Below are 23,816 nucleotides of genomic sequence, written 5' to 3'. Positions count from 1 at the left end.
AGACCTCTGATGGTACCATGTGGTACCTGACACTAAGATATAAGATGGGGATTATTTTAAGTTTTCTCGCAATTTTGAAAATACTTTGATATGTCATATAGGCAAATTAAAAGTTTTGAACTTTTTGGTCTAAGGCTACGTTTACACAGAGCAAAAGGGGCGGAGTACGCGAGGAAATATTTCTGCCTGAAACCAACTGACGCTGAATTCCAAGCAAATTATAAGCAGAATGTAAGCAGAATCCCTGCGTATTCCGCTAGGAAAGTGTTCAGCTCGTAATCAGCTCTTGACAAATTCAGCACAGAATACTCGAGGAATCCTGAAATTCAGCGAGTATTTGGCGAGTAAACTAGACTTTACCAGAATATATACTAGAATCCTCCTCCCCCCCTTTTTTCCCCATTTCAGCGCTGATTCAGCACGTAATTTCCGCTTGTATTACGCTTGTATTCCGCGCTGAATACGCGCGTATTCTGCGCTGAAACAGAAAATCAGAGCCCCATTGGTTTGTATAGGCTTCCGCTAGCGGAAGAATTAACATGTTCATTCTTCTGGCGGAAAGCGGATTAGTTCAGTGCGGAAATTCCACAGTGTGAACTGCAGAGCAGAATTTCCATTCAACACAATGGAAATTAGCTCTGCACCTATTTTAATGGCTGAAATTTCAGCGCTGATTCAGCGCAGAAATTCAGCTGCTTTTGCTCTGTGTGAACGAGCCCTGATGTTTAGACCTCAACTGATCACTAGATATCACCAGTAGAAGCGTGTTTCACTCCCCGACTGGCTGTGATCTTCATCCAGCTGCATTGGACAGACTCTATAGGCTAATAATGCAGCTTGTTCTGGGCAGCTGGATGGAGATTAAGGCCAGCTGGGTGACATTCCTTCCCCAGGTAAGCGGCGTACATGCACAGAAAAAAACTAAACTAAAAATGATTTTTAAGAGCAAGACTTGATTTTCCATTGCTGCCGGGCCCATGCTTAATGCTCCTGTACCCCCTGAATGTGTTTATAGCTGTGGAAAAGGTCAGCATGTACATGCTGTGAGGTCTGTAGCTATGCAGCACCATTGTATATGCAGCTATTGGGGTTGAAATGGATTCTGATAGCGTCTGATAAACCTTTTTCGCAAGATGTGCTACAGTATTTTTTATTTTATTTTTTTGTGAAATTAGATCAGATGAGTTTCTCTTCGCTTACTATATATATATATATATATGACCCATGGGTGCTCATGCCAATTTAACTGGTTCAGTTTATTATTCTTTTTACAATTCTAGTAAGTAGCAGCTGCCCCCCCAAACCTGCGATTTTGGAAATCCACTGACCAAACTGTCAGGGCATTCACAATTTGCCTCTTACCAAAGTCCCTAAGATTCTTACGCATGCCCATTTGCCCAGTTTTCAAGAAAATTGCTTCAGAAGCAGACTGGTCACTACCTGCCTAATATATCTCACTCCCAGACAGTAAATAATGATATTCACTTCACCGACCAGTTGGCTGTAAATATTGCCAAGTAGAACGTATTCTTACACAAGAGCTAAATATTAGACAGGGGACACATTCTATAACCCTCCGCTCAATAGATGTTTATGGCATACAGCATGATCACTTTAACAGTGCTACCAAACATATGCTTTGCATATGTAACTGCAAAGCCGCACACATCTGGCGGAGTTCTACTGTAAAAAAAATATTTATATGTTTGTACACAGTTTTTAGAGGAAAACTTTCACAGACTTCACTTATCAAAACCTTTACAGGTGTACCAATATATACAGGTTATAAACATATGCCAAAAAGTCATACTATAGCCAAATGTCTGGCAACTGTATAGGCACATTAAACCTATTAACATTGTGAGAACTTCCGGACTCATACATCGAACACAGTGTCCAAACGTGATGTGAACAAAGCCTGATTCCCAGTGAATTAACTGGTTCACACACAGAAAAATACTGGCTCGGCTAAACTAAATAACCACTTTCATTGTGTTTAAGATACTTCCCTGTTGGATTCAATATCAAGGGACCTAAACTTCCCTACTGGATCGCATCCCAGTTTTGGGGGGGGGAAAGTGGGCGGTGAATGTGCTGCACCATGCCGCAACTGGGATCTTTCAGTACAAATGCCTATTGGAATGTTAAAAGCCACAATTTTTGTATCTACATTCATTAACATTTGACTAAATTATTAAATTTGTGCTTTTATAGGCATTTGCTATAGATAATATATTGTTTGAGGTACAATTTCAAAGCATTGTTATTAAGTGTTCCTGGTAACTATAAACTAAAAATTAATATATGAAACAGCAACCAGTCCTTAAGCAAATGTCACATTACGTAGCAGAAGTTATTCCCTGTCCGTCACATGGTGTCTCCATGTGGCACTATTTTGTCTCCTAGAAGCATCGTCTCTATATAACTGCATGAAGTGGAACAATCCACTATTTTTATTCTCACAGATTGCAAGCAATGAAGAAAGACGAATGTGGGGAAGGTTGAGGTGCAATAAAGGGTCAAAGATTTTTATAGGTGCTGTAGCACTGATCCATATAATATAGATTCATAAGGCAGCCATGTGCAAGAGTCCATAGCGGTCACCAAAAGTTTAGACCAGAAGAACAAAACTGACAACAATATCCAATAAAAGCTATGCTATGTACAGTCTGAACAGTAAAAAAGACTGCTATAAACAGCCACAGTGGTGGTGCTCCCAATAACTGATTATATGTCATCTTATTATTATATATATATATATATATATTATTTTTTTTCAAATCAGCTGGTGCTAGAATGTAAGATTTCTAAATCTCGATAATTAGCTGCTGTATACCCTGGAGGAAATCTGGTATTTTTTTCCAGTCTGACACAGTGCTCTCTGCTGCCACCTCTGTCTTTATATGGAACTGCCCAGTGCATATCCGCATAGAAAACCTCTCCTGCTCTGGACAGTACCTGACATGGACAGAGGTGGCGTTAGGTAGAACATTATTTGACTAGAAATAACTACACAACTTCCTCTGTGGCATACAGTTGTACTAAAAAGTAATTCACACATTTGTATAACTTTCTGGAACCAGTTGAGTTGAAATAGTTTTTTCTCCATTGTACTAATTTAAGTAACTCTTATAGAGAACTCAATCACATACATTATTTTAAGAACCACAACATACTTTACTTTTAGCTAAAGGAATTATTTCCTTCCTCAACTGGCTTGCCATTTAGTGAATAGAAATTAGCAAAGGTGGAGTGACAACTCTGACAGAAACTGTAATGCAGGGTTGTCGCCATGCTGCCGAATAGAACTAAACAACTCCACAGAAGAAAATAATCGATTTAAGATGTTCAGGTTTTCTTACAACAGATAAGACGTTTAGGTTCTATAGTTCTAATAATTACTGTACTTTCATGTAACTCAATGCAAAACCATCACCTTAATCTAAACCAAGCATTTCATCTAGGAGTTTCTGAGAAGCTGTACATGCAGTATTTGCATTCAACCACAGCAAACAGAGTTTTAATTAACCTTTCGAGTTCTGCACATACTGTATATGCCATAAGGCTTGGGACAGCAAAATATTTATTACAAATATATGTAATATACATCTGCATACATCTGAATGAATATATTTCTAATAGATTGTGTATCAAATACACTCCGTCATTATTGTCAAATCTAGCCATAGGAGTAGCACGTTTTAGAAGTTATGATCAACAGTTAGTCCTCTATTTGGGGGTTTTAAGTCAGTGGTGCCAAATTAACAGAATAGAATAAGATGAAGTTTTGAAGATAATATATTATATATGTTTGAAAAAATCCAAAGTGACCAAAAGGGAGAACAATAATTTACTTTAAAGCTCAGGTAATATTCTAGTTACGGATTCTCAGTACTTGCTCAAGCATGTAAAAATTCCTTCACATTGTTATGATTAATTATTTTGTTCATGGAACACTGTAGGCTGCGTTCACACTATGTATATTTCAGTCAGTATATTTCAGTCAGTATTGCAACCAAAACCAGGAGTGGATTTAAAACACAGAAAGGCTCTGTTCACACAATGGTGAAATTGAGTGGATGGCCGCCATATAACAGTAAATAACTGCCATTATTTCAATACAACAGCCGTTGTTCCAAAATAACAGCAAATATTTGCCATTAAATGGCGGCCATCCACTCAATTTCAACATTGTGTGAACAGATCCTTTCTGTGTTTTTAATCTACTCCTGGTTTTGGTTGCAATATGAGGACCACAATACTGACTGAAATATACATATACTGACTGAAATATACGTAGTGTGAACACAGCTCAAAATGAAATTATCAGGCTCTGATCCAAATAATATTGAACTTAACTCCTTCCTTTCTCATATCTTATTTAGAGCTATATGCCATATACATTCCTTTAATGTTCCTGTAGTGAAGCCCAACACCCCCCTCCTCCTCCTTTCCTGTATGTCAATACAAAATATTAAACACTGTCAAGAGTGTTATCAAATACAAATAGGACTGAGGTTTCTTGCTGTGTTGTCTGCTGGTTCCCTGTGCGGTTCATGACATGAGTCAGTGCTGCACCTGTTAGGGTTTATGTCACACTGACAGCACCAGAGCACTCACAGACGGCCGTTCTCAACTATCCTCTGCAGAATGCTTGGAGCCTTCTACACATTGCAAGGGAGACACACACCTCCAAAGTTTACAGCACTGCAACAAAGAAGCCAGGACAAACTGTGTTACACACATTTCCCTTAATAGTTAATGGCATAATAGTGACCAGTGATTATTGAGTGTGCCGCACTGTAATACTGATAAATCGTTCATGATGTGTCAAGCTGCCAGATGGTGATCCTACCATAAATGTTATCCTGGTTGGGTACTAACCGCACCTTTGCTCAACTTAAAGTCTGCAGCTTAAAGATCTGGTAGTATCCTTTACAAATATATGGTACATGTTTGTGGAGGTTCTTGGAATTGCAGATATTGGAGATACAGTATGGATTACAGGGCAGATATTGTTCTAGACTTCCTCAGAAATCCTATTGTCTCTCAGCAGTCTGAAATGACTGCTTATAGGCAGCACAAAGCAGTATTTACCTGTACAGAGAATGTAAATAGTATGCACCCCATTTAGCCCTCTGCATCATTTATGCATTGTAAAAAGTGGAACCCCCAACCCATAAACAATGCCATTCCCATAATTTGCAACAAAGTACAAATTCCCAGTCTTTCTACAACTGTGCTTTAAGTTAAGAGACTTTTTTCAAGTCAAATGTTGTGTGACACTATCGCCATCAATTACACCATATATCCCATAATATAAACAATAGAGTAAAAACCACAGAAAAAGACAAACCAGGTAGAAATATAGTACAATGACCTTTAATGAGAGCAACATACAATACTGTACGGCTTGGAAATGTGCAAATAGCTGATCTAATGGTGGCCCTGCATGCTTTGAGGTGGACAGGAATATGTTATTGTGGACACAAGAGAACCCATCCCCCATTGAACTGTGACACAGCATTCCCTGGGGACTTTATTTCTATGGAAAAGCCCCATCTAATGTACAACTATGAGCTGTAATCTATTAACCTGGCATGTTCTTCACCAAGAGACAAAAACCTTTCCTTCTTTCGGAAGACCTATTATGTGGTCATGCAAAGCATAGCAAAACCTCTTACTATCTATGGTCTTCATTACTTACTACTTAAAGGTTTTTAGCAATGCCCAATTAAATCAATGGTGAAGTTAAACTGGATAAGGGGAAAGAAAAATTGCTTAGTGACAAATGGCCAGAAACCTGTCTGAACCAGCAGGACTGCTTCAGATAATTGATTAACTTCCAGAGCAGTACTTAGCAGCACACAGGCAGTGGGAAACATCTGTTTGCCTCTATCTAGCTGACTTCTACACTTATGATGTGGCTCGCAAATCTGCTTCATAAGGCTATACCTATTGATGGCCATTCCTTATTACCCGTCTTGGTCGCTGGGTCTCAGGTAGGAGATGGGTTCTCCACAACCACCTTGGACTTTAGTTCTTAAATTAAGTGAACTCAACCTAACCTTTAGCCCCTTCATCTATCAGACCTTGAAGGTCAGTCACATTAATGCCTACAACTATCCATTGATGTAATGATTTTTCATGTAATCTGCGCAAGAATGACCATTAAAATTCTATTAATTCTATACGATTGGGCGAAATCTTTTAGATATGTTTTAATTGACTGTTCATTGTGACATTTGGCAGTCTGATGACAAGCAAATGGATTTCCTATGAACAATCAAGTGTGTGTGTGCAAGATAGTACCAATTGATCACATTGTACACAAGGCACAGGGGCATTGGAAATAGCCCGGTACCCACCTTTATATAGCAAAATCATTACATCTATGGCTGCATAACATTTGTGTGCCAACTTGCCACAGACTAATAAATGCTGAACCCATTATTAGTCCAGAGATGAAGGGGTTAAAGAATTTTAGGGTCTAGAAATGACAGTCTCACAAAATTCCTACACACACTTTCTATTTTGTCATCCATCTGGAATTGCCATCCACCAAGTTAACCCAGGCACTGCTGAAGAGACCAGCCACCCCAGCAATGCAGTGTTCATTTTGCAATCACAAAACATAAAAGAACACAAACATTTAAAAATAAAATAAAATAGAAAAAAAACAATATGAACAACATAAAACAAAAACTTTTTTCACATCCATGAGGTAGATTCTTCTTGCTCTGCCAACTTAAAAAAGACAGCAACACAATAGAAAAAAAAGCCTTAATGCTTAGTGAATGTCCTCTTACCTTAATTTAAGAAGAAGTGAAACTATACAGAAATAAACACTTGCCTAATAAAATGTATACATCCTGCGAGTCATGGGCACCGCCCACATTTAAAGAAATAACTTTAATATAAAGACCTCTATTTCCTTCTTGTCAATACAATAAAAATATTTCTTTGACCCTTGTATTGCAAACGATCCAGTTTGTTGTGTTTATTTCTAAGGAGATCCTATAACAAGCAATCCTCTCCAGAGTTGTGATTCTTGTTCAGGGAATCTATATGGTACTCTAGCACGGTACCTTCACAGTTCAATAGGGATTCACTGGGACACTTGTCCTCCTTAAAGTAGACTTCGCTAATCCTGTCTTTACCTAGCTGAGCAGCATCTGTTTCTTCATTGTACACACTGTTCCCATTGCTCTGGGGATATCCATTGGTGTAGAGCTTGGTGCTCGCCTTCTTCATACACAGCAACTCCTGAAAAGCATATCTGAAGTCTGGACTCCTGCAATAGATGAGGGGATTGAAGGCAGAGTTGACATAGCCCACCCAGTTCAAGAAGGTGTAAACTTTGGCAGGGACAACATCCTTGTAAATCACCTGGACAATGTTGACAATGAAAAATGGGAGCCAACATAAGGTAAAAGTGCCCATAATAATGCCCAGTGTCTTCAGTGCTTTGTGCTCCTTCAAGCAAAACTTGGAAGTCCTCCTGTTAATCACCTTGCCATTGGCGTCTTGCTGGTTGTGAAACCTTCCTTCGCACTTGTCAATCTTCTTTAGCTGTTTCTTGGCCACCTGAAAGACCCTGATGTAGACGAATATCATGACCACCAGTGGTAGGTAGAAGGAGATGATGGAGGATGATATGGCATAGGCAGGGTTGGTATAGAAGTAACAGCAGGTCTCAGTCTTGTAGCAGTCCATTGCTATGGGTTCATCAATCCTATACCAGTGCATGTTGATGGGGAGGAAGGAGGTGAGGATGGACACAACCCAAACCAAGAGGATAACAATCCTGGCTTTGCACTTGGTCAACAGGCTTTGATACCTGAATGGAGAAGTAATAGCAAAGTATCTGTCCAATGCGATCACACACAGAGTCTCAATGCTGGCAGTCACACACAAGATGTCCACTGATGTGAAGAACTCACACCATAAGTTACCAAACTCCCAGGTGTCCATGACGATGAGGCTGGCTCCCAGGGGCACCACAATCATACCCATCACCAGGTCAGCACAGGCTAGGGATGTGATGAAGTAGTTGGTGACTGTCTGTAGTCTCTGGAACTTGGCAATAGCGGTGATCACCAGGATATTTCCAAAAACTATGGCCAGGACGATGAGGGACATTAGAATCCCCATGCCCACCATCCAGGCTTCTGACACCGTGGTGCCATTAGATGAGTTACTGCTCAGCGTTATATTAGCGAAGACGGTGGTTGTTTCCATAACGCTTCACAACTTTTCTAACAAGAAGTCACTTGCGTTCAGCCAGCGCTGGAAATGCTGTCTTGCTGCATGTAGAAGCCTGAGCTGTGGTCACCCGTAGGGTAGTCGTTGTTGCCCGGTGTCGGTCATCTGTTCCAATAGTGACAGTGAGTACAGTGAATGCAGCGAGTGCAGGCTGCAGCTCTTGTCCCGCTGACAGTCGCAGCTAGTTCTAAAGTGTTCTCCCTCCTCCGTGCTTTTTATGGTAGATGCTAGAGTGTATCCTCTGCTTTGAATGTGATGTCAGCAGGAGGGGTGTCAACTTTTTCAGAAGGGCTGGAGTTGTGTTGAGCTTACAAGCAGAAAGCAGGAAGCAGTGAGATACTGCACTCTTCACTGTGTATGATCAGAAAATTAGGGACGAAAGCTCCAATATTCACAGTAAGACAGAGGGGGAAGAGGACTGGGGTGTGGGATCTGTAAACAGGAGGAGAGGACTGGTGTGTGTGGTGTCTGTATACAGGGGGGGGAGGACTGGTGTGTGGGGTCTGTATACAGGGGGAGAGGACTGGTGTATGTGTCTGTATAGAGGGGGAGAGGACTGGTGTAGGGGTTTCTGTATACAGGGGGAGAGGACTAGTGTGTGGTCTGTATACAGGGGAGAGGACTGGTGTGTGGGGTCTGAGTACAGGGGGAGAGGACTGGGGGTGTGGGATCTGTATACAGGAGGAGAGGACTGATGTGTGGGGGGTCTGTATACAAGGGGAGAGGACTGGTGTGTGTGTGGGGTCTGTATACGAGGGAGAGGACTGGTGTGTGTATGTGTAGGGGTCTGTATACAGAGGAGAGGACTGGTGTGTGTGGGGTCTGTATACAGTGGGAGAGGACTGGTGTGTGTGGGGGGGTGTATACAGGGGGAGAGGACTGGTGTGTGTGGGGTCTGTATACAGAGGAGAGGACTGGTGTGTGTGGTGTCTGTATACAGGGGGGGAGGACTGGTGTGGGGGGTCTGTATACAGGGGGAGAGGACTGGTGTGTGTGGGGTCTGTAAACAGGGGAGAGGATTGGTGTGTGGGGTCTGTATACAGAGGGAGAAGACTGGTGTGTGGGGTCTGTATACAGGGGGAGAGGGGACCAGTGTGGGGGTCTGTATACAGAGGGAGAGGACTGGTGTGTGGGGGGTCTGTATACAGGGGAAGAGGACTGGGGGTGTGGGATCTGTATACAGGGGGGAGGACTGGTGTGTGTGGGGTCTGTATACAGGAGAAGAGGACTGGGGGTGTGGGATCTGTATAAAGGAGGAGAGGACTGGTGTGTGTGGGGGTCTGTATACAGGGGGAGAGGACTGGTGTGTGTGGGGGTCTGTATACAGGGGAAGAGGACTGGGGGTGTGGGATCTGTATACAGGAGAGGACTGGTGTGTGTGTGGGGGGGTCTGTATACAGGGGGAGAGGACTGGTGTGTGTGGGGTCTGTATACGAGGGAGAGGACTGGTGTGTGGGGTCTGTATACAGGGGGAGAGGACTGGTGTGTGGGGTCTGTATACAGGGGTCTGTATAAAGTGGATAGGACTGGTGTGTGGTCAGTATACAGGGGAGAGAACTGGTGTGTGGGTTCTGTTTACAGGGGAGAGGACTGGTGTGTGTATGTGTAGGGGTCTGTATACAGAGAAGAGGACTGGTGTGTGTGTGTGTGTGCATGGTCTGTATACAAGGGGAGAGGACTGGTGTGTGTGCAGTTTGTAAACAGGGGGAGAGGACTGGTGTTTGGGGGTCAGTATACAGGGGAAGAGGAATGGTGTCCCCTTTATACAAACCGCTCATACACACCAGTCCTCTTCCCCTGAATCCAGACCCTGCACACACACCAGTCCTCTCCCCCTGTATACAGACCCTGCACACACACCAGTCCTCTCCCCTGTATACAGACTCCCACACATACCAGTTCTTCCCTCTGTATACAGACCCCATACACACCAGTCCTCTCTCCCTGTATACAGACCCCACACACACACGTCCTCTCCCCTGTATACAGATCCTACACACACCAGTCCTCTCCCCCTGTATACAGACACATACACCAGTCCTCTCCCTCTGTATACAGACCCCACACGCAGTCCTCTCTCCCTGTATACAGACCCCCCCCACACACGTCCTCTCCCCTGTATACAGACCCCACACACACACCAGTCCTCTCTCCCTGTATACAGACCCCACACACACCAGTCCTCTCCCCCTGCATACAGACCCCCCCACACACCAGTCCTCTCCCCCTGTATACAGACCCCACACACACCAGTCCTCTCCCCCTGTATACAGACCCCCCACACACCAGTCCTTTCCCCCTGTATACAGACCCCAGACACCAGTCCTCTCCCCTGTATGCAGACTCCCCCCCACACACACACACACCAGTCCTCTCCCCCTGTATACAGACCCCCCACACACACACCAGTCCATTACCCTGTATGCAGACCCAACACACACCAGTCCTCTCCCCTGTATGCAGACCCCCTACACACACACTAGTCTTTTCCCCTGTATACAGACCCCACACACCAGTCCTCTCCCTCGTATACAGAGCCCACACACACACCAGTCCTCTCCCCCTGTATATAGACCACACACACACCAGTTCTCTTCCCCTGTATACAGACACCACACACCCGTCCACACTTCTGTATACAGACCCTGCACACCAGTCCTCTCCTCCTGTATACAGACCCAATACATCATTCCTCTTCCCTGTATACAGACCCCATACCAGTCCTCTTCCCTGTATATAGACCCACCCCACACACCAGTCCTTTCCCCTGTGTACAGACCACACACCAGTCCTCTCCCCTGTGTACAGGCCACACACCAGTCCTCTCCCCTGTATACAGACCACACATCAGTTCTCTCCCCTGTATATAGACCACAAACATAAGTTCTCTCCCCTGTAAACAGACCATAAACCAGTCCTCTTTCCTGTATGCAAACCCACACACTCCAGTCCTCTCCTCCGGTATAAAGACCCCCACACCAGTCCTCTTTCCCTGTATACCGACCCCCCCCCCCCCCACACACACACACACACACACTAGTCCTCTCCCCTTGTATATGTGGTGTCCCACCACGGGTGTTGTTGGTGTATATACCCCTCACAAAAGCCTGTACTCTAAGTAAAAGTGGTAATGAAGTAGTACTTAAGTTTTGCCACTAGATGCCACTAGCATTTATGTCTTGTACCTATGTATTGCACAGCTGTAGTACTCAAGGGGTTATTGTTTTGTGATTTGTGCACCAATGAGAGCTCTTTCTCTTTTCCGCCTATCTCTATTTTTCTTTCTTCTTTGCACTCTCTTCTCACCCACTCACAGCAGGTATTACATACCCTGTAGGACGTTCTCACATGGGGAGAGGAAGTGTAGACACACTTAGTGGGAGTCTTAGTCTGGTTCCCGTACAGAGAGGACGCACACCAGAACAGTCCCTACATCAGTCACGTTGGGCTCTGGCTTATGCCAGATCCCCTGTTAGAGGACAAGTCCAGTGTGGTCTAGTCTACAGACACACATGGGAAGTACGGACACTCTTTTCTTGAAAGCAGAACTTTTACACACTATGCAGTTCTAGACGCTTACAAAGGGGACAAGTCAGAGATCATCCCAGCCCACGCCGTGAACAAGTCTAATGGTGCAGGACAGTATCCTGAAGCAAGAGGAACTGATCCGGATAGAGCAAAGTTGCTAGAAGTCTACATACTGTATCTTGCAGCGCAGGTATAATCAGAGAACCCTGACCACTCTGATAAACCCAGGTAATAAGTTCTGAGGCTTGTGACACCCTCTAGGACGAGTCACCCGACACTATAGGTGGGCAATAGGTGGTGCAAAGACAAGAGATCAAAACACGGGCACAAGTATTTTCTTTACTCTCAAGAATTCTACTTATTTTACTTCTAAAGTTCCAACAGAGTAAAGTACTACATTGGGTTGGAACTCTCTCTCGACATCCTCCTCTCTACTTCTATGAACTTACTCTATTCCTCAGCACTCAAGCAAGCCAGCACGGCTATACTATCTCTCAAGTTCTCAGCACAAATCCTGTCACTAAAGTCTAAAGTCTATTGTCAAGTAAGAAGTTCATTGTATATCACAATATCAAGTATTTATATAGTAAAGAAGAGCTTATTTATGATAACAGGACTTAGTGATTATTACCTAAACACCAACACAGTAGTTGCTCCTTCCTTGGGTCATCTCCCCTTTCTGTGGGTGGCAGTACCAATAGTCCGGGTGGGTCACAACTCCACCCTGGACTACAGTAATAAGCACCCAAGGGACCCTCTCACAGCCCGGCAGGTCACTGACCACAGTGACCGAGCAAATAACCAGTCAAGCCACACAGCGAGCCACCACATATACAGACCCTACACACTCCAGTCCTCTCCCTCTATATACAGACCCCACAAACACCATTCCTCTCCCCCTGTATACAGACCCCCACACACCAGTCCTCTTCCCCTGTATACAGACTCCACACACCCCAATCCTCTCCCCTGTATACAGACCCCCACACATCAGTCCTCTCCCCTGTATACAGACAGCAAACCAGTGTTCTCCCCTATATTCTAACCCTGCAATGAGAAGCTCATGAGAAAGGATACACTCTAGACATTTCAATACTGTACATGCTAGAATGAGAATGAGAAATTCAGAGAAAAGGATACAGTCTAGACCAGGCATGTCAAACTCTGGCCTGCAATGCCATTATTTTTGGCCCACCAAGGAAATCAATTCATTTCCTAAAGGTGGCCTACTAATGTTGTGGGCAATCAAAATAAAGGCACTCCAGGATGCCACTTGGACCACCCATATCATATAGGCCACAGGCAGTTTTAAGTGTGTACTAGAAGTGAGAGAATCATGTCCAATACTTAACATGCTGTAGTTAATATGCTGTAGTAATATATCATTTATCAAAACTGAATATTCTAGAATGTATACCCTCTCAGAGGAGAGGATACGCTCAGTGGAGAGGGTACCATCTAGACATTTCAATACTAAACATGCTAGAAATGTATACCCTGCAGTGAGATACTCAAAGAATGAAATACACTCTAGGCTCGGTAGATGCCAGAGTGTTTCTTCCCCTTTGAGTGTGATGTCAGCAAAGAGAGGTGAGGCCCTCTTTCAGAAGGGGTAAGTCATGTTGAGGGTAGAAGCAGAGAAAAGGGTACATTTGAGCCTTTTTTTTAACTGTTCACATGTTGTTTTATTTACACTCTAAATGACAATCATATTCTGATATTTTTTTTACTTGTGTGTAAACCTAGCTTTAGTCTTTCTTCTTGTCGATAAATAACCTTTCTGCCTACACACTGCATACAGGCAATTCTTGTCCTGTTGTTGTCGTGGGGCAAATAACGACCATGTATGGTTGGCAAACACTAACCATTGCAGCAAAGAAATATTACAGTTCATATTTAAATAATAGAATTCTAAAGGTAATGGTACGGCTTCTCTGAAATGGCATGCATGAAGTTTACGGAAACAATACTTACATAAATACCATACGTTCCTTTTTTGTACATTCGAGACCTTTCAATACGAAACATGCTAGAATGTATACCCAGCAGTGAGAAGCTCAGGAGAGAGGGTACACCCCAGACATTACAATACTAAACATGCTAGAATGTATACCCAGCAGTGAGAAGCTCAGGAAAGAGGGTACACCCCAGACATTACAATACTAAACATGCTAGAATGTATACCCAGCAGTGAGAAGCTCAGGAGAGAGGGTACACCCCAGACATTTCAATACTAAACATGCTACAATGTATACCCAGCAGTGAGAAGCTCAGGAAAGAGGGTACACCCCAGACATTACAATACTAAACATGCTAGAATGTATACCCAGCAGTGAGAAGCTCAGGAGAGAGGGTACACCCCAGACATTTCAATACTAAACATGCTAGAATGTATACCCAGCAGTGAGAATCTCAGGAGAGAGGGTACACCCCAGACATTTCAATACTAAACATGCTAGAATGTATACCCAGCAGTGAGAAGCTCAGGAAAGAGGGTACACCCCAGACATTACAATACTAAACATGCTAGAATGTATACCCTGCAGTGAGAATCTCAGGAAAGAGGGTACACCCCAGACATTACAATACTAAACATGCTAGAATGTATACCCAGCAGTGAGAAGCTCAGGAGAGAGGGTACACCCCAGACATTACAATACTAAACATGCTAGAATGTATACCCAGCAGTGAGAATCTCAGGAGAGAGGGTACACCTCAGACATTTCAATACTAAACATGCTAGAATGTATACCCTGCAGTGAGAAGCTCAGGGAAGAGGGTACACCCCAGACATTTCAATACTAAACATGCTAGAATGTATACCCAGCAGTGAGAAGCTCAGGAGAGAGGGTACACCCCAGACATTACAATACTAAACATGCTAGAATGTATACCCAGCAGTGAGAATCTCAGGAGAGAGGGTACACCCCAGACATTTCAATACTAAACATGCTAGAATGTATACCCAGCAGTGAGAAGCTCAGGAAAGAGGGTACACCCCAGACATTACAATACTAAACATGCTAGAATGTATACCCTGCAGTGAGAATCCAGGAGAGAGGGTACACCCCAGACATTACAATACTAAACATGCTAGAATGTATACCCTGCAGTGAGAATCTCAGGAAAGAGGGTACACCCCAGACATTACAATACTAAACATGCTAGAATGTATACCCAGCAGTGAGAAGCTCAGGAGAGAGGGTACACCCCAGACATTACAATACTAAACATGCTAGAATGTATACCCAGCAGTGAGAATCTCAGGAGAGAGGGTACACCCCAGACATTTCAATACTAAACATGCTAGAATGTATACCCTGCAGTGAGAAGCTCAGGGAAGAGGGTACACCCCAGACATTTCAATACTAAACATGCTAGAATGTATACCCAGCAGTGAGAAGCTCAGGAGAGAGGGTACACCCCAGACATTACAATACTAAACATGCTAGAATGTATACCCAGCAGTGAGAATCTCAGGAGAGAGGGTACACCCCAGACATTTCAATACTAAACATGCTAGAATGTATACCCAGCAGTGAGAAGCTCAGGAGAGAGGGTACACCCCAGACATTTCAATACTAAACATGCTAGAATGTATACCCAGCAGTGAGAATCTCAGGAGAGAGGGTACACCCCAGACATTTCAATACTAAACATGCTAGAATGTATACCCAGCAGTGAGAAGCTCAGGAGAGAGGGTACACCCCAGACATTTCAATACTAAACATGCTAGAATGTATACCCAGCAGTGAGAAGCTCAGGAGAGAGGGTACACCCCAGACATTTCAATACTAAACATGCTAGAATGTATACCCAGCAGTGAGAAGCTCAGGAAAGAGGGTACACCCCAGACATTTCAATACTAAACATGCTAGAATGTATACCCTGCAGTGAGAAGCTCAGGAAAGAGGGTACACCCCAGACATTTCAATACTAAACATGCTAGAATGTATACCCAGCAGTAAGAAGCTCAGGAGAGAGGGTACACCCCAGACATTTCAATACTAAACATGCTAGAATGTATATCCTGCAGTGAGAATCTCAAAGAAAAGGGAACATTCTAGATCTTTCAAAACTGAACATCTAAGAATGTATACTCTCTCTGATGAGAGGATACCCTCAGTGGAAAGAACTACATCTATAGACAAGAACTAGATCTATAGACCTTTCATTGCTGAACATGCTAGAAGGTATACCCTGGACTGAGAACTCAGAGAAAAGGGTACATTCTAGGCTCAATTATGCTTCTATTAACACCCCACTTGTGACGTTACTAGGGCACCGGCCAATCCTGGCAGAGCCTGAGTGTCCCTCTCTAGAAGTTGTGTGTGCTCTTCACTCACAGGCTTTGCACAGCTGGTGGCTCTAACTCACACTCCACTCACATGTGTAGGATGCTACGCTGTCACATAGTTGTTGTTGTTGTGTCCATCCCAGGAGACGCTCTGTACCAATTACCTAGTAAAACTCATCAGTGCTGTGTGTAGTACTGTATGTCCTGAGGGAAACCATGTATTCCTCTGACTGACAGGCTGACTAAAGCTTCAGGCATCTGTGTGGAATGGTAACTGTACACAGATGTATAATGTCTTGGAAATTAATACTATAAATTATATATATATATATATATATATATATATATATATATATATATATATATAATCAGTCAGGTGCCCCCAAACATTGATAGTCTCCTTCCATCATTCATGTTACCACATTAGCCTGGCACTCCCCCCCCCTCCCCCCACAGGTAAGTAGTCCCCTCATTAGCTTGATGTCCCCAGTTTAGGTAGTCATCGCAATGCTGTACTATGTTAGTAAAAAGGACTCCCACATTAAATTATCTCCCAGTGCGGTTAATATCAAAACCTTATGTCCTCAAACATGGCTCAGCAGTAAAGGCTTTTTTTTTTAAATGTGGAACAAATTGTAAATATGCAGTTAATAATAAGAAACCGTTTACAAATAATACAGAAAATAAAATATAGAACATTGAATTGTATTGATCGCAATTCTACAAACATAGAGTGCATAGAATGTTGCAAAAAAAAAAAAATGTTGGGTGCCCAACTTGAAAACATACATCTTGGAACACTTGAATGATATATACATCCGACAACTAAAAAGACGCTGGACAATAATCTTAGATTATGAAATTGAATCAATACTTTATTGTAATATACAGGAAAAATATATTTAAAACCACGTTCAAAAACAGGAAGACACAGAAAATGATACAGTACATACATCAGGTGGTTTACAAGGCAGATAAAACAATGTATGCTCTATATAATGCAGTGAATAAATGATATGTCATTCAATCCCAAAAGTTATGGAGGTACACATCTATAGGTAAACAGGATACTCCAAAGTGCTACAATGTGTGAAAGCTGAGTACATACATATAAATATAAATATATATATATATATATATATATATATATATATATATATATATATATATATATATATATGAAAGATTACACTGCAAGTGCGGATAATAGTCTTGCCAAATTTTATACTTTTGGAAAAAAGTTCTCAAGTAAAGATGAAGGAAGCAAAATTTACGAATTCTGATTCGCAGCGAATCGGGTGTTTAATTTGCCTCATTGCGAATCGTGAATTCGCCACAATATGCAGTTGCGAGCATTTGTCAGTTGCTAACATTACGTAGTTGCTAATATTACTCAGTTGCATCACAAGATAAAAGTTTGCATGTTCGAAAATTATTGTTAGGGCCATTCCAATCATCGAACAAATTGTTTGTATCGGCAAACACGGACAATTAGCGGCATGTTTGTACAAACATTTATGAACTTCGCAAAACGAATATCCAAGTTATTTGTTTTATTGAACTCTGGATCCATCGGTTTCTTCCTTAATCTTCGTTGATTGCATGCGGCTGGATGCGGATCTGAAATTGGATACAGAAAATGGAGAAGATCTCGGGAACTGGGCAGCGGTAGGTTCAAAAAGTGGATGGCATCAACAGAATCTGTGTTTGGCGGCACGCATATGGTCATTTTAAACATTTTTATATGTTGACTGAAATGTTGCATTTGTTTTAAATGTGAAAATCTTTTTATTGTGTAAAACCAGTAATAACTACAGAAATTTAGATTAACCATACTCACCAGCAAAATAAAGTTTATACTAAAATGTAATTTATACTGCAAGGTGAATACCAGAGATAGACAGACAGACAGACAGACAGATATTTGTATTGGCCCACAGAATAATATAATAATATAATAATGTCTTTTATGTTGCACATTAAAAAAAATAAAAAATGTGTGCAAATGTGTAACGCAGTTGTGTAAAATTTACCCTTATCATATTCTTGTCATGTGTTGATTTCCCAGTGCTCCACAGAGCTGAGAATATGTAGCACCACTAATCATATGACAGTTTCTTCCTTAGTGAAAACCGCTCAACTTTGGAGAAGCAAATTACTGAAGGAGTCCACTTTTTTTTACTTTAGGAATAAATTGATTTTTAATTTGACATTTACTATGTACAATATTTTCCTTTTAAGCCAGTAAGTCCTGTTCTCTATGACATGGGACAAGATGGAACATTTATAATTTACAGCCACAGTGTACTCTATTAAAATATTCCAACAGGCTGTTCCCAAATATCTTGGTAGGCGAGTGAGCGTCTTGCAGCACTTTTATCTAGTGAAGTAGAGGTTAATCAGACATATCAGGATACCAGTATGCAGTAAACTGAGAACATCTTCATTGTGTCCTCTTCTGCTCTTGGAGGAAATGATACTGCCAGTAGAACAGTAGAAGGGGCATTGCACTGGGAGGCAGCATAACCCGAAAAGAAGAAGAGTGTTATTTAATTTATAATTCCTGGTGGATTTTTAATAAATTTTGGCTTTTAATGAAGCAAGTCTTTTCTTGATATACTGAGCAGCAGCTGTGCCTATATCCTTGAGGAAATTCTTATACAGCCACAATGGAAAAGATAATTTGCAGAGGAAGTACGTTACAAGGTGGGGTGGTCATACTGCATGAGGGGTAGCCAAGCAGCTCAAGTAAACACTGAAATAATATGCTAGAAATACAGTATAACTGTGTGCATACAGATTTTTCTCTCACACAAAAAATATCTATCAATTGATCCATCCAATTATGCCATAGAGCTGCAATAAAGATGGACATTTTCTGGCAGGTGTAAAACAAAGTCACATAGAGAAGATATGTCCCACAGCTCTTAAAGGGAACCGATTAGGCAGTGCTCAATAGATGTTTTAATAACTTTTCCTACCATATGTTCTTTGTGATGTGGTAACTTTTGATGCCGTAAACAGATCTTTTAATTAGGCGTGTGAGATATGCAAATCCCCCATCTAGGCATCGGGGCAGAGTCATGGCTAGTCATGGCTTTCTGCCTTTGATCACACTCTGCAGGAATGATTGACAGGCAAAGAGTTTTTTTTCTTTAGACAGAGTGTCACATAGAGAATCTGATTAGTATATTAGGAATATCAGTAATAACTCAGGAAGCAGACCTCGAATTTTAAAAGGTGACCATGCTGAAGAGTTTACGTGTGCAAGTCAGGAGAGCCACATATCATAAATAGCAAAAGAGTAAAGTCTGAAAAAGCAACTTTAATACTAGTAATCACTTACAAAAAATCCAAAGTTGGAGTTCCTACAAAATCTGTGTCATGGAACCGTAGGCCTGGCTACATCTCCTTCAGAGATGTAATACTTCTGGATATAGAGTACTAGAAAATGTACCCGGCACTGCCCGGGTATAAAGTGTCAGTGTGTTAATTAAATTTATTCTAAGGTGCCCAGGAGGCCAAAAATCGCCAGTAGCCCTATATGCCCCTATATACCCGACAGTTCTGCACTGTTTATGTAAATTGTAGCTTTTGCACATTAGAAATAAACTAAAAACTTCAAACATCTCACCTGTATACCTGTAGTGTATAGTTGGGGTGGGGGGGGGACTGTATACCTGTAGTGTATAGTTGAGGGGGTCCTGTATACCTGTAGTGTGTAGTTGGGGGGCTGTATAACTGTAGTATATAGTTGAGAGGGTTCTGTATACCTGTAGTGTGTATTTGGGGGGGGGCTGTATACCTGTAGTGTATAGTTGAGGGAGGTCCTGTATACCAGTAGTGTATAATTGGGGGGGGGGCTGTATACCTGTACTGTATAGTTTGGAAAGTACTATATATCTGCAGTGTATAGCTGGTAGAGGTCCTGTATACCTGTACTGTATAGGTGGGGGTCCTGTATACCTGTAATATATAGTTGGTGAAGGTGCTATATTCCTGTAATGTAAAGTTGGTGGAGGACTTCTATACCTGTAGTTTATAGTTTGAGGGTCCTAGATACCTGTAGTGTGTAGTTGGTGGAGGTCTTGTATACCTGTAGTATATAGTTCTGGGGTCCCGTACACTACCTGTAGTGTATAGTTTGGGGGTCCTGTGTACCTGTAGTTTATAGTTGGTAGCGGTCTTGTATACCTGTAGTGTAAAGTTTGGGGGTCCTGTATAGCTGTAGTATAGAGTTTGTTGGAGGTGCTGTATACCTGTAGTATAGAGTTGGTGGAGATCTTGTATACCTGATGTATATAGTTCGGGGGTCCTTTATACCTGTAGTGTATAGTTTGAGGGTCATGTATACCTGTAGTATATAGTTGGTGGAGTTCCTGTATACCTATAGTGTATAGTTTTGAGGTCCTGTATACCTGTAGTGTATAGTTTGGGATTCTGTATACCTGTAGTATTGAGTTGGTGGGGGTGCTGTATACCTGTAGTGTATAGTTTTGGGTTCCTGTATACCTGTAGTGTATAGTTTGGGGTCCTGTATACCTATAGTATATAGTTGATGAAGGTCCTGTATACCTGTAGTGCATAGTTTGAGGGTCCTGTATAACTGTAGTATAGAGTTGGTGGAGGTCCTGTATACCTGTAGTGTATAGTTTTGGGGTCCTGTATACCTGTAGTATAGAGTTGGTGGAGGTCCTGTACACCTGTAGTGTATAGTTTTGGGGTCCTGTATACCTGTAGTATATAGTTGGTGGAGTTCCTGTATACCTGTAGTGTATAGTTTTGGGTCCTGTATACCTGTAGTATAAAGTTGGTAGGGGTGCTGTATACCTGTAGTATATAGGTGGTGGAGGTCCCGTGCACCTGTAGTGTATGGTTTTGGGGTCCTGTATACCGGTGGTGTCCTGTATACAGTACCTGCAGGGTGGTATTTACCATTAGGTACTTGTGGTCTGCCTAGGGCAGCACCTTGCGTGGGGGCAGCACCAGAGAGCAGGGGGAAGGAAACAACTTTTTTTTTTTTTTTTAGTCTTCCACTTCCTGTTTACACTTGCCAGAAAATCTAGTGTCTTTTCAAAGAGGGGTATGGTAGTATTGGTCAGGTCTGGTGTGGCAGTGTTATCCAGTCACAGTGTGGCGGTATTGGTCAGGTCTGGTATGGTGGTGTTAAAAGGGGGTCTACCAGTTGTTTTTGTGGATGTTGTGAGGCAGCTGCCCTAGCAACCACAGCTCCCTGTGAAAATGAAATTAGTAATCCTATTGGTTGCTAAAGCTCCCAACTGCCGTTTCTGCTGGCAAGCTGCTGCAGCTAATTATATCACCTGTGTGTGCAGTGTGGAGATTTTCCCCTTCATTTCCCCTTCATTTCCACTTCCCCTTCCCCCTCCCCTCCTGTACATCTGGCGGGGACGGGACCTTCGCTATAACCTGCCCAGGAACCTAATGTATCTATGTGCCAAATTTAGGGTCAAATGGTTCAGTCGTTTGGAAGTCTATATGGGACAGACGGACAGACAGGCAGACAGACAGACTTTCATTTATCAGTGTGTATCGAGGGTCCTGTATACCTGTAGTATAGAGTTGGTGGAGGTCTTGTATACCTGAAGTATATAGTTCTGGGGTCCTGTATACCTGTAGTGTATAGTTTGGGGTTCTGTATACCTGTAGTATAGAGTTGGTGGAGGTGCTGTGGCAGTGATATCCAGTCACAGTATGCTGGTATTGGTCAGGTCTGGTATGGCAGTGTTATCCAGTCACAGTATGGCGGTATTGGTCAGGTCTGGTATGGCAGTGTTATCCAGTCACAGTAAGGCGGTATTGATCAGGTCTGGTATGGCGGTATTATCCAGTCACAGTAACGCGGTATTGGTCAGTTCTGGTATGGCGGTGTTATCCAGTCACAGTATGGTGGTATTGGTCAGGTCTGGTATGGCAGTGTTATCCAGTCACAGTAAGGCGGTATTGATCAGGTCTGGTATGGCGGTATTATCCAGTCACAGTAACGCGGTATTGGTCAGTTCTGGTATGGCGGTGTTATCCAGTCACAGTATGGTGGTATTGGTCAGGTCTGGTATGGCAGATTCATCCAGTCACAGTATGGCGGTATTGGTAAGGTCTGGTATAGCGGTGTTATCCAGTCACTGTATGGCGGTATTGGACAGGTCTGGTATGGCGGTGTTATCCAGTCACAGTGTGTTGGTATTGATCAGGTCTGGTATGTCGGTGTTATCCAGTCACAGTATGGTGGTATTGGTCAGGTCTGGTGTGGCAGTGTTATCCAGTCACAGTACGGCGGTATTGGTCAGGTCTGGTATGGTGGTGTTATCCAGTCACAGTATGGCGGTATTGGTCAGGTCTGGTGTGGCAGATTCATCCAGTCACAGTATGGCGGTATTGGTAAGGTCTGGTATAGCGGTGTGTTATCCAGTCACTGTATGGCGGTATTGGTCAGGTCTGGTATGGCGGTGTTATCCAGTCACAGTATGTTAGTATTGGTCAGGTCTGGTATGTCGGTGTTATCCAGTCACAGTATGGTGGTATTGGTCAGGTCTGGTGTGGCAGTGTTATCCAGTCACAGTACGGCGGTATTGGTCAGGTCTGGTATAGCAGTTTTATCCAGTCACAGTGTGGCTGTGTTGGTCAGGTGTGGTATGGCAGTGTTATCCAGTCACAGTGTGGCCGTATTGGTCAGGTCTGGTATGGCAGAGTTATCCAGTCACAGTTTGGTGGTATTGGTCAGGTCTGGTATGGCGGTGTTATCCAGTCACAGTATGGCGGTATTGCTCAGGTCTGGTATGGCGGTGTTATCCATTCACAGTATGGCGGTATTGGTCAGGTCTGGTATGGCAGTGTTATCCAGTCACAATGTGGCGGTATTGGTCAGGTCTGGTGTGGTGGTCTTATTTGGTATGGTATGACAGTGTTATCCAGTCACAGTATGGCGGTATTGGTCAGGTCTGGTATGGCAGTGTTATCCAGTCACAGTATGGCGGTATTGGTCAGGTCTGGTATGGCAGTGTTATCCAGTCACAGTCAAACGGTCAAACGGTTCAGGCGTTTGGAAATCTATATGGGACAGACAGACTTTTATGATATTTCTATGATATAGATACAACGAGGAGAGGATTCTATACCATATGGATAAGGTTTTATTGTTATTTTCTTGGCCTTTGAATGAATTTGATTGTCTATGAAATGCAAGCTCATTGTCATCAAGAGACTCCACGACCTACAAGTAGATCAAGGTCATTGTAAGGCTAGGGATCTAGGGATGTAACATACAATTTTTGAAAAGATGGCTTATGTAACTTTAAGGGTTGTTGATGTTGCATTTGAAAGTCTGTAATTTTAATACCATTATTGAATCTACAATTGATTTTTATATGTGTCTATGTACATTTTGCATATGAGTACCATGCATAAAAAAAAGAAAAAAAAAAAAAGATAATAACAAAAGAGGAAATTTATCAATATCTATATGCCACGATATTGGTGTACAAATTGAAAGTTTTCTCTGCGCTCAGCACCTTCCAAAAAATTGGGAGGGACATAGGAGGAGCAGCATGGCCCAGAGGATTTCCTATAATTTATGCTAGAGATTTGCATACATTTGCATCCTATAAAAAGGGTCTTAAATGCATAACAAATGTGGAGAAATGATCTGTGCACCATTTCTTCAGCCAGAATTCTGACAGAGACACATAAGTATATCTAGGCCATTATTGCA

At 42.5% G+C, this 23,816-nt stretch overlaps 1 protein-coding gene across 1 annotated transcript; it reads right to left on the bottom strand.

Moving 5' to 3' along the window:
* Positions 1 to 5,366: 5,366 nt before the first annotated feature.
* On the bottom strand, positions 5,367 to 8,461 carry ADRB2 (adrenoceptor beta 2). The gene has a single exon (XM_069955082.1). The coding sequence runs from the start codon at positions 8,239 to 8,241 to the stop codon at positions 7,018 to 7,020; it is 1,224 nt and encodes a 407-aa protein (XP_069811183.1). The 5' UTR covers positions 8,242 to 8,461; the 3' UTR covers positions 5,367 to 7,017.
* Between the last annotated feature and the right edge of the window lie 15,355 nt (positions 8,462 to 23,816).

The sequence above is a fragment of the Dendropsophus ebraccatus genome, chromosome 1 (genome assembly GCF_027789765.1).
Source record: "Dendropsophus ebraccatus isolate aDenEbr1 chromosome 1, aDenEbr1.pat, whole genome shotgun sequence".
NCBI lineage: Eukaryota > Metazoa > Chordata > Amphibia > Anura > Hylidae > Dendropsophus > Dendropsophus ebraccatus.
Note: the sequence above shows the minus strand (reverse complement) of the source record. Positions and strands in the feature narration are given on the sequence as shown.